Source organism: Giraffa tippelskirchi, chromosome 3 (assembly GCF_054371585.1).
Source record: "Giraffa tippelskirchi isolate mGirTip1 chromosome 3, T2T-mGirTip1v1.2.pri, whole genome shotgun sequence".
In the NCBI taxonomy this organism is placed as follows: Eukaryota; Metazoa; Chordata; class Mammalia; order Artiodactyla; family Giraffidae; genus Giraffa; species Giraffa tippelskirchi.
Window position 1 is genome coordinate 28,361,926 of NC_137277.1, and position 12,154 is coordinate 28,374,079.

At 43.6% G+C, this 12,154-nt stretch overlaps 1 protein-coding gene and 1 long non-coding RNA gene across 14 annotated transcripts in view; one reads left to right on the plus strand and one right to left on the minus strand.

The window, feature by feature from the left end:
* Nucleotides 1–10,363, plus strand: part of PRPSAP2 (phosphoribosyl pyrophosphate synthetase associated protein 2) — a 34,945-nt gene extending 24,582 nt beyond the window's left edge. For 7 of the 13 annotated variants that reach the window (XM_081583583.1, XM_081583578.1, XM_081583584.1 and 4 more), the window contains 5 exons: nt 372–427; nt 1,527–1,675; nt 2,709–2,779; nt 3,918–4,064; nt 7,098–7,842. In XM_081583583.1, the coding sequence (XP_081439709.1) occupies nt 372–427; nt 1,527–1,675; nt 2,709–2,779; nt 3,918–4,064; nt 7,098–7,256 (582 nt within the window). In that variant the 3' untranslated portion in view covers nt 7,257–7,842. Of the gene's footprint in view, nt 1–371; nt 428–1,526; nt 1,676–2,708; nt 2,780–3,917; nt 4,065–7,097; nt 7,843–7,944; nt 8,026–8,573 lie in introns of those variants that run through there. The other 6 variants (XR_014080443.1, XR_014080446.1, XR_014080447.1 and 3 more) reach the window with 2 other exon arrangements.
* LOC145543114 (uncharacterized) lies at nt 283–5,588 on the minus strand. Its single transcript, XR_014080448.1, has 3 exons — nt 5,457–5,588; nt 3,874–4,314; nt 283–717 (listed from the first exon to the last, which is right to left on the minus strand). It is a non-coding gene; the product is annotated as an uncharacterized LOC145543114 (long non-coding RNA).
* Nucleotides 10,364–12,154: the final 1,791 nt, after the last annotated feature.

Sequence of the window (12,154 nt, forward strand, 5' to 3'; positions counted from 1 at the left end):
TATTCAGGTCCAGTGAATATCATCCTTGGGCTGTGAAATTACATGTAACAGGGGTCCCTGAGAGGACTTCTGTTGACTTTATAAAATCGTCTTTGCTGCCACTTAGATATGAGCTTATTACTGATTAACTCTACTTTTTTCTTAAAGTAAGTCTATGAGATTCATGCCTTGATGATAATTTTTTTTCTTAGGTAGGCATGTCTTCATTTTCCAAAGAGGAAATTTACTTTGAGTTTTCTCTCTTTTGGGAAAACGTTCAAGTGACCAGCTGACATTTCTGAATGTGTTGGGGTGTTGTTTTTTATTGACTGTGGAGCTGGTGTGAGCAGCCTTTGGAGACATGGCAGTCACCCAGCCCCTCCTCTTCTCAGATCCCAGACTATAGGAACGCGGTCATCGTGGCCAAGTCTCCGGCCTCAGCCAAGAGGTAGGTGGGCGCTCACAGCTGCTGTGCAAAACCACACCTGAGTCCAGCCCGTTGAATCCCAGTGTTCTGGGTCCCATTGCAGCAGCTCCCACTCTGGCCCTTGCTTTTTGACCTGGGGACTGATAGTGCACAGCCTGTCTGCCGATTTCATTTATTAGGTGATGGTTCATCGTCCTCCCTTGTCCCAGTCCCCGTCTGTGACTGCTGGTCACATTTCCTACCAGAAACCATCCAGGACTGTAGAGTCCCAGCCCTGCACTTGGGTAGCTGCTGGTGGTTCATCTTCACATCTGCGATTTAAAATACCAGAGAATATATTTTGAGGTTGTTTACTGCCTTATTCAGAGAACTCAGTAATTTATTAACAGATAATTCTATCCAGCCAAGAAGCCACTGATTGGTATGTGTTAAAAAGTGACATTTTACATAACTTTCAGACACTACAGGTGTGTAAATGGGGCAGTGCTGAGAGTTCCATGTAACTGGAATAACTGATGAGACAGGGGTGCAGAACCTGCAGTTGTGTTTGACAGAAAGGATGTCAGACACAGACATGCCCTGGGGGTGGTGTGGGTTCCAGAAAACAGTGTCGCAGTAAAGTGAGTCACATGGACGTTTGGTCTCCCAGTGCATATAAAGTTATGTTTACACTACACCATTCAGTGTGCAGTAGTGTTATGTACTACAAACATTGTACATCCCTTCATCTAAAAATACTTTATTGCTAAAAAATGCTACCCGTCATCTGAGCCTTCATACTCTGCTGAGTAGTTAGCGCGCTCTGTCTCGTGTTGGTTCTCACTGTTAACCAGGTGAGCAGGTAGAGTGCATAGCTCCAAGTGAGGAAGCAGAGGCTTCAGGGAGGTGAACTAGCCTACATAACACAGGCTCACTTGCTGGCTGCGTGCCCACAGGCCCCGCAGGGGGACGTGTGTCATGTGGGTTCTCCACACTCTGTCCTGGATTCCCAGAAGCTGAGGTTGTTTTATTCTCCTTTTTCACTAATCCTTTGGGAAACTTCATTTTCTGAGTTCCTGTGATACTTCTGGTGAGCAGAAACCACTTTGCGTGGCTGTGACCCATCTCCTGCTCTCCCTAGGGCCCAGTCTTTCGCCGAGCGCCTGCGGCTGGGCATTGCGGTGATTCACGGAGAAGCACAAGATGCCGAGTCTGACCTGGTGGACGGGCGGCACTCCCCGCCCATGGTCAGGAGCGCGGCCGCCATCCACCCCAGCCTGGAGATCCCCAGTAAGCACGCAGCCCTGGGTCCCTTCCTCTTTGCCTTTAAGGCTGACTTAATTTCTTTATTGAATGTGAAGTACTTCTTGTCTTTTTGTTTCTTAAGTTGGCAAAAACTGGTACCTTTTTCTGGCTGTGACAAGTGCATCTCTGATGGCCTCTTAGCAGCGGTCTGTGTGATCCTAGCAAGACCCATGAACATGCCCAGTTTAGACTCACTTGTGGCCCAACAGGGATCGCATTCATCCACTCAGTAGTGTGTGCTAGAGCAGAGGTTAACACGGGCAGAAAGCTCTAGGTGCACAAGTTATTCACGGTCCTTTTATTTCTGATACAAAATACTAGACAAGTAAATAGTTCAGAGGGGAGGCCTTGGTGAAGAATGTCGCATCAGCACAACTCATTATGCAGCCCTTTGAAAGAATTGACTGGAAACAAGAGAAAACCTGAGGAATGTGTGTGAATAAGGCAGAGTGTCTTATTCAATGTCTTCTGCCTGGGCCAGGAGGGAACATGAGGAATGTGGTTGTGACTGGCTGTTGGAGTTGTGCAGAAGTTTGTTTTTGTCTTTAAGAAACTTCTTTCAAGCTTTAATAAGGCCTTTTCAACGAAAAAAAAAAAATACTGCTTTTGTTTGAGTCTGTTAGGAAGAAAAAGCTTTTGCTCTAGCCTCTTTAGGTTCACTGCTCAGGAGGCTGGCTGCAGTGAAATAAAACCGCCAAAAGACAGATTAGCAAGAGAGAAGACAGATTTTAGGAGGAGGTTGGAATTTGGGGCTTAGGGGAAGGGGAGTAGGGCAGGGGCACCGATGGGAAGATGAATGGCTCTTGGGAAGGGCGAGGGGAGACAGGACCGTGTGTGGCGATGTCCGTGTAGGAGCGGCACTGACCTCTGGTCTGGGTGATGAGAGCCAGGCTTCTGTGTTGTTCCTGGATCAGGATTTATGACAACTGAATTCTTTTGGGGGCTCTGCTTTTAGGCAGATAAAGGGATGTCAGGAAATCAGATGCAGAAACTTGTGTGTGTGTTCTCTTCTGACCAGTGCTGATTCCTAAAGAAAAGCCCCCGATCACAGTTGTTGGTGATGTGGGAGGAAGGATCGCTATCATTGTGGTACGTGTGCCTCTTCTGTTGTTACTGATTGTCATATTTACCCTCATTAGCTTGTCAGCTCACCTTGTTAATTGTGCTGAGGATCATGCTATGGCCAGGTAAGTCTCACTTAAGTTGGTGGGTGTCTTAGGCTAAATGTTTGCTTTGGTCCAAAAACTGGGTGTTGTTAGGTGACCTCCAACTTCTGTCCGACATGACTCCCAGGACCCTCCTTGGACTCGAATGTGTTCTAGAACAGCTCTCAGAACCGAGGCAGACACTAACTTAACATTCACCAGTTCATTAAAGGATGTGACGAAGGACTCAGATGAGCAGCCAGAGGAAGGGAGAGATGCTCAGGGCGAGGGCTGGGAGGTTCCCCGTGGAGTTGGGGTGTACCACCCGGAAGCTCCCTGAACCTTGTGAGGGGGTCATTAACTCCATTTCCATCCCCCTTCCCTCTCTGGAGGAGTTGAGGGGGCTGAAAATGCCAAGCTTCTCATCATGGCCTGGTCTTTCTGGGACCAGTCCCCACCCAGGAGCCCTTCAGGGTCACCGAGTAAAGACAAGAGACTCTTGTTGTGCTCTCGTTACTGAGGCATCTACAAGCGCTTTAGAAGCCTGTTGTCAGGATCCAGGGACAGAAACCACCATACGTATTTTCTATTACCTCGTACTGAGAGTCTGTGAGATTAGAAACCACGAGACTGTGTATTTTGTTAATAGTAACTATTGTTTTCCCATTATAAAAATATATATAAGACCCCATTTCCCATCCACCCAGTGGAGAAAACTTGGGAAATAAGGAAAAGTAGCACCAAAGGGGAAAGAACCTGGTGGAGTCAAAGCATCTCCTAACAGATGCCGTACTGGGTATGAACATACAGGTGCGTGTTCCTAGAGCCCCTGCCTGGTGGGGCGTTGCTCTGGACAGTAGGGACAGAGAGATAAGGGCCCAGGGGCCATGAAGTGACAGCTATCATGACTGTCCAGCTGGGAGGCCCAGAGGGAATACCACGGAAGCCAGTGACCTCGCTGTCTGGACAGGTCACCGTGGACAGTGAGCATGTCACAGTAGAAGGAGCCCCTCCTCTCTCCCCGTGGTCTAAACTCACCTTTGCACATGTGCTCATGTCTTTTGCTGCATCTGTAATGCCAGGATGACATCATCGACGATGTGGACAGCTTCCTGGCCGCCGCAGAGACTCTAAAGGAGAGGGGTGCATATAAGATCTTCGTGATGGCAACCCATGGCCTGCTGTCCTCCGATGCCCCCCGGCTGATCGAGGAGTCTGCCATCGATGAGGTAACAGAGCTGGGCCATGTGTGGGCACAGCTGCTGGTGCACATGGGCCCCTGACCTGAGGTCAAGAAAGCAGGTGGAGAGTTAAGAGTGGATTCCCGGCGTGAGTTCTGTTTGTTGGTCACTGGCTGTAGCCTCTGCTTCTGACAGTGGCAGTGGGTTGTAGTTTTAGTAACTTCTATCGATGGAGTACATGGTCCCTGCAAATACTGCCCGGAGTCGGGCACACACCCACCTGAGCTCCGACACACCCCTGTGGGGAGAGGGAGAGACATGCAGGGACTTCAGGTTGGGCAGCCACGAGGTGCACGTGGGTTCAGACCCTATTTGCCTGATGCTGAGTCCCAGCTCCCCCTGGACAGACGCCCGTGATGTGACAGGAGGGCATGCTGGCCATCTTCCTACACGCCTGTGGCGCCCGGCTGAAGTGAGCCAAGCAGGCATCCCTGCCCTGCTCTGTCCACCTTGGCCCAGGGCCTGGCTGGCTGGAGAGCGATTGTGTGAATCATGTGTTTATTATCTTTTAAGAAATAAAAGTACTGTCTCCTGTACATTCCTGGAAGATCAGGCAGAGAGCCAGTCTGAGTCTTCCTGGTGGCTAGGTGATTGCATCCTTGATGCTGGTTTGGCATGATCCCTGACCATCTCATTCAAGTCTCATGTGTGGACTTTCTTGTTATGAACTGTCTTCAGGCTTATTTTGGAAGTAGGAAATATGTATTATAAATAATAACTTGAGAAGTATTCCCATCCTCTGTTTTTTTTAAAGAAGGCTGAGTTTTTTTTTAATTATAGCTTTTGAAAAATGTTTGTTTCTCCTTTTTTGGATGTTTTATCAAGTCTTAACTTTTTAAAGCAACAGCTTTATTGAGATATACCAGAAAGTGAAAGTTGCTTAGTCGTGTCCAACACTATGTGACCCATGGACTATACAGACCATGGAATTCTCCAGGCAAGAATACTGGAGTGGGTAGTGTCTCCCTTCTCCAGGGGATCTTCCCAACCCAGGGATCGAACCCAGGTCTCCCACATTGCAGGCAGATTCTTTACCAGCTGAGCCACAAGGGAAGTCCAAAGTCCCCACTTATCCACAGGGGATGGGTTCCACGGCCTGCCAGGGGATGTCCAAAACTGTGCAGGATAGTACTGAACCCTGTGTGTAGTCTGTGATGAAGTTTATTAGTCAGGTACAGTAGGAGATTAACAATAATAACTAATGATAAAATACAACTGTTATAACAACATATCTTATTCTGCAAATTTAATGCCTTTTTTGTCTTAACTAAGCACTTACCGCACTGTAGCCCTGACTTTTGTGGTTTGAGGTGCAACAGCAAAACCAGCATGAATTTGTTTCCTTCTACACAATTTCACAGATAGACAATTCATTCTTACCATGGATCTTCACAATCTCAGCACACACAATTTTTTTCTTTCCTTGAGAACTTTTGTCTTTTTGCTTAAAGGAAACACTTAGCAGCTTCTCTTTGGTGTATCTGAATTGCTAGTATCACTCCTCTTGTGCTCTGGGGCCCTTATTAAGTCAGATAAGGGTCTGTTGGTCACAGGCACTGAGAGTCACTGCCAGGGTGGGGTCTGCCGGACAGAGGGATGAGTCCCCTCCCGGATGGGGCACCACGGCGTGAGGTTTCCTCATACTACTCGGCTCTCTGCACAGTTTAAGACCTATGGGTTATTTATTTCTGGAACCTTCCATGTAATGTTTTCAGACCGAGGTTGACTGGGGGTAACTGAAACCATGAAAAGTGAAAGCTTGGATGGTGGGTGGGAGGAAGGTCTGTAATTCAGATGCCTTATGATTGACGCATTTAAAGTATACGAGAAAGACAAATGTCATATATTGCTTATATGTGGAGTCTTAAAAAAATGATACAAGTGAGCCTATTTACAAAACAGAAATAGTCACAGATGTAGAAAACAAACTTGTGATCACCAAGGGGAAAAGAGGGAGAGTGATAAATTGGGAGATTTGGATTGACATATACACACTATGATGTATAAAATAAATCGTCAACAAGGACCTGCTGTATAGCACAGGATACTCTACCCATCAATACTCTGTAATGCCATATATGGGAAAGAAGCTAAAAAGGAGTGGATATATGCATTTGTATAATTGATTCACTATGCTGTACAGTAGAAACTAACACATCATAAGTCAACTATACTCCAATACAAATTCATTTAAAATTAAGTATATAATAATCTTCAGTATTTTCACAGAATTGTGCAACCATTACCACCCTCACTTTTAGAACATTTTCAGGCTGCCACAGTGGAACTCCTTACCCGTTGTCTGTCTCCATTTCTTCTCAACCCACTCGTCTTTAGGGGGCTGCTGATCCGCTGTCTGTCTCTGTAACAGGTTTACCTAACCCGGCCTTCTCATATAAATGGAATCGTGTAATACGTGGCCTTTGGTGTCTGGCTCCTTTCACTAGCTAATGTTTTGAAAGTTCACGCGTGTTGCAGCAGGTGTCAGTACTTCATTCCTTATTTTTGCTTAATGGTATTTCATTGCCTGGATGTAGCACATTTTGCTTTCTATTCATAATTTGGGTTGTTTCCTCTTTTTGACTATTGTAAATAACACTATTATGAACTTCTATGTACAGGTTTTCAGATGGAGGTGTTTTCATTTCCCTTGGGTGTCTACCTAGGAGAAGAATTCCTGGGTCACATGGTAACTCTATGTTTAACCATTTGAGGAACCTCAAGGCTGTTTTCCAACACAGCTGAACCAGTTTGCATTCCCACCAGCAGTGAATGAGGCTTCCAGTTTCTCCACGTCCTTGCCCACACTTGCTGTCATCTGTCTCTGTAGCTGTCACAGTGGGTGTAAACCTTAACCTAAGATGCAGGTTGTGTTCACACTGACGGAACTCATGCTGAAGGCAGAGTAGTCCCCAGTCCTGGAAGTAGGACCTCAGAGGGGTGAGAATGTGTCATGTTTTCAGATCCATCCAGGAGGATACTTGGTGTTATGACCTCTCCTTTCTTCCTCTTGATTGGCAGGTGGTGGTTACCAATACAATTCCACATGAAATCCAGAAGCTCCAGTGCCCCAAAATCAAAACTGTGGATATCAGCATGACCCTCTCAGAAGCCATCCGTCGGATTCACAATGGGGAGTCCATGTCCTACCTTTTCAGAAACATAGGTTTAGATGACTGAACACTGTCCTCTTAAAAAGTCCCGAGGGCCACACTGGAGTCGTGAACGTCTGTACTCTGAGGCGCATGCCCGGCTGGATGCATTTCACAGGGGCCGGCTGTGTCTTGTTCCTTCCTTTTGTTAATTTCTATGAAGACAGACCCACTTTTTATGTCCATTTGGGTGTTTGTGAGTTTGAGGGGCAATTTTTATAAAAGAAAAACTATATTCTCCTCTTAAATAGAATTAATTAAGACCTGGTTGTATTCCATTTAACCGTTTAAAAAATAACTTGGAAAAATATTTCTAAGCTCACAAACGGCCTTTATCAAAAGTTGCTGCAGCCCAAGTGCTTTTAAAAAGTTAGTAAAATAAAATGATCTGCTGTATGATACTGCAGTTGAAAAGCCAAAAAGATTATGCTGTTAAATCCAGTAAATTACATTTTTAGAAATGCTTTTATAGATAAGCTATGGAATATGTGACGGTTATTTATTTTCTGCAACAAAAGAAGGAATAAAAACATACTGTGTTTGTGTGTGTTTTTTTAAACTTTGTGTTTTGGCAATTGTTTTATAACTAAAATAAAGTGGAAGCTGAATATCCACATGTGGATGTTGAAGTGTTGGTCAGCTTGTGGGGATTTCTGCAGCTTCAGGTGGTGTAGTTGTGTCTTTGGGATGTAATGTTCCCTGTTCTGTTTGTCCAGGGCCCTGCACGTTCATGACGCGTAGTCACTTGACTGCAGCAGGAGAGGAGTTGGGACACCAGCATGAGCCACTGGGGTCAGGTCAGAAGTCAGTGTGAGCTGCCGAATGCATTTTGGCGTGGCTTTGTTCTGCTCCTTGTGTGATAGCACAGTCATTCTCGAAACAAAATGCACCGCTGCATGCTCTGGATGATGAGGTGCTGGAGGGAGGAGGTTCCAGAGGGCAAGAGCTGTGACCCTGGTCAGTGTCGAGCATCTAATATTGTCTGTCAGAGTTCAGAGCCCAACACACTGCCGTAGAGTTTATCAGGCTGTGAGATACTGGGGTCAGCTAACCACAACCCCCTCCAGCTCATGCACAAAAACAAAAGACTTTCTTACAAAGAGAAAAATTCCTTTTTTTTTATTCTAAAAATCCTTAAACCTTTGCTTGCTGAGCATGTGCTCAGAAAGGCCTGAGAAAGCCATAGGCTTGTACCTCTGACTGACCTTGGGTTTCTGTGCAAGCAAGAAGTGAGGGCCCCAGTGGGGTTGTAGATTTCCTGGCTGAGCGTTGACGGCATGCCCAGGTCTCACAGCCCGCCTGCAGATTGGGAATGCTGTTCTCTCTCTCTCTTTTTTGGTTTCAGAGTTTTATGGAAGTGTGTGATGTCTCACTAGCTGACCACTAAGCTGACTGTCCAGAGATTTCAGTTGCCACAAACAATGAAGAATACAGACTTTACAGAATCAGTTGAGAAAAGCAGACAGACCCTGTGGATGGAGAAGACCCTGATTTCCATCACATTATAATATTAGAAATAGCAGTTTTCAACAATAAAAAGTTCCGAGACGTCTAAAGAAACAAGGTTGCACCCATATACAGGGTCTTCCTTGGGGAAGCTCAGACTTTAAACATACTAGACAAAGACTTTAAATCATTTATTTTAAACATGCTCAAAAAACTAAAGGAAAGTATAGGAAAATTATATGTCACCAAATGGAGAATATCAATAAAGAAGAATAATAAAAATGAATCAAATGGGGAGGATTTGTGGAAGATGGTGGAATAGGAAGCACCAGGAATCTGTCTCCATCTAAACAGTGGCAAATCCATCTAATGATTTTGGAACTCTGGAGTCTTGAAGATTTGCAACTTCCAGGGGAAGTGTTAGACAGTAAATGTAGCTAACTTTTGTCAAATCCAGCTCTTAGTCAAGTTGCCGATTCCTGACCCGCACTCCTAACCCTGCGGCAGGCAGCTCTGCACACATTCCTGGAGCGATCTGCACAGTTTTGTGGGAGCCAGGATAGGCAAGAAGGCCCCTCCTCCAGACAGCAGAGATCTGTGCTCTGATAGCAAGTAGCTACTTCTCTGCACAGAGGTGCAAAGAGGCTGGTAACCATTGTTACTTCACACCTGCCCCCACCCCCACCCCCTGCATTGTTGTAAGCTCCACCCTTCTCCCCGCTAAAGAAGGGGTAGTTCCTAACTCATTCTATGAGGCCAGCATTACCCTAGGACAAAAACCAGGCAAAGATACTACAAGAAAAGTAAACCAAAGTCCAAGATCTCAAGAATATAGTTGCAAAAATCCTCAACAAAATATTAGCAAATTCATTCCAACAATGTATAAAAAGAATTACGCACAACCTAGTGGATTTATCCCAGATATGCAAGACTTTTCTCAGCAGTTGAAAATCACTTCATGTAATCCAGCATACCAACAGACTAAAGAAAAATAACGATTATATCAATCAATGCAGAAAAAGCACCTGACAAAATTCAACATCCATTCATGACAAAAGCTGAGTGAAATAGGAATAGAGAGGGAACTTGATCTTGTTAAAGAATATCTACTGACAGCCTGCGGTGAATGTCATACTTAGTGGTGAGAAACTAGAAGCTTTCCCACTAAGATCAGGAATAAGGCAAGAATGTCCCCTCTCATCACTTGTTTTCAATATTGTACTGGAAATCCAAGCTAATGCAATAAGGCAAGAAGGATTTAAAAGGTACACAAATGGGGAAGGAAGAAATAAAACTGCTTTGTTCTCAGATCATACGATCACCTATGTAGAAAATATGAATCAAGAACAACTCTCCCAACTCATTACTAATAAGTGATTATAGCAAGATTGTAGGATAAAAGTCACTTGCTTTCCTGTATACCAGCAAAGAACAAGTGGAATTTGAAAATAAAAATACAAAACCATATACACTAGCACCACAAAAATAACATATTAAGTATAAATCTAACAAAATAGGCATAAAATCTATGTAAGGGAAACAACAAAATGGATGAAATAAATTTTAAAAAACTAAATGGAGTAATAGCCTGTGTTCATGGACAGAAAGACCCATTGTTGTCAAGATGTCAGTGCTTTCCGATTTGGTCTAAAGATTCAATGAAATTTCAATAAAGATTCCACCAGATAATTTTGTGGATTTTGTCAAACTGATTCTAAAGTTTACATGGAGAGATAGAAGACTCGGAATAGCCAAGGCAATAATTGAAGGAAAAGAACATATTCACACTACCTCTCTTCAAGCCAGCTGTGAAGTTGCCATAATCAGGAGTGTGGTGTTACTTCCCAGGTGGGCCAGTGGTTTAAGACTCTGCATGTCCACTTCAGGGAGTGTGGGTTTGACCCCTGGTCAGGGAACTAAGATCCCACATGCCCTATGGCAAAGCCAAAAACAACAACAAAAAATATTGTTGAAAGAAAAGATGGATTGATTGAACAGAATAGAGAATGCTTAAACAGACCCACATAAATATAGTTAACCAATCTTTACAAAGGAGCAAAGGCAACACAGTAGACCAAAAATATTCTTTTCAACAAATGGGGCTTAAGTAACTGGATGACAGTATGAAGGTGTTAGTCACTCAGTCCATGTCCCCATGGACTGTAGCCCCCCCAGGCTCCTCTGTCCGTGGAATTCTGCAGGCAAGAATACTGGAGTGGGTAGCCATTCCCTTCTTCAGGGGATCTTCCCAACCCAGGAATCAAACCTGGGTCTCTTGCATTGCAGATAGATTCTTTACCATCTGAGCCACCAATAACTGGATATTCACATGCAGGAAAAAAAAAAAAAAAAGAAATGCAGACTTAAATGTAAAAGTCAAAACTGAAACTCCTAGAAGAAAATCTGGATGGCCTTGGTTATGGCAATGGTTTTTTTCAGATATGACACCAAAGGATGATCCATGAAAGAAAGAATTGATAAACTGGAATTCACTAAAATTAAAAACTTCTGCTCTCTGGTATGCAGTGTTAAGAGTGAAAGACCCGTCATAGACTAGGACAAGTCTTTGGAAAACAATCCTCTGATCAAGGACTAGTAAAGAGAACAATTAAATCTCCCTAAGAAAACAAAAACCTGATTAAAAATGAACCATAAAACTTGGAAGTGAGATTACAATATGCTTAGATTTAAGTGATTTTTGGAAAGAAAATTCCGGGATTGATTTGTTATTATCGAAATTCCACTAAGACAAAGTAATAGGACTTTGTTTTTAATCAGTTAAATAGACATCAATGTCAACATATAGGATTCTTTTTTCTTAAAACTTGTTCTCATATGTTGATCCATTTTTCTGTGGCATTTGGTACAGTAAACCTTTTGAATTTATATTGAAAAAAATGGGGCCAAAGACCTTACAGACACCTCACTAAAGAAAGTATACAGATGGTAAAGAAGCGTATGAAGAGGTGCCTTTTATCATATGCCATCAAGAAACTACAAATTAAAACAATGAGAAACACTGCACATTTCTTAGACCAACATCTGGAACACTGACAGCATCAAATGCTGATAAAGTGGAACAACAGGAACTCATTCATCACTGGTGGGGATACAGAAATGACCACTTGAGAAGATGGTTTGGCAGTTTCCTACAAAACTAAACACACTTTTACCATGTGATCCGGCAGTCATGCTCCTTGATACCTACTGAAAGGAATAAAAAACTTATGTCCACATAAAAACCTGCACATGGAGTTTTATAGCAGTTTTATTCATAATTGCCAAAACTTGGAATCCGTCAAAATGTCCTTCAGTAGGTGAATGGATAAATAAACTGTGGTGCCTTCAGATAATGGAATATTATTCAAGCAAAAGGAAATGAATTATCAATCCATGAAACAATGTGGAGGAAACTAAAATTAATGAGGAAAGACAATCTAAAAAAGCTACATACTATGTAATTCCAACTATATGACAGTC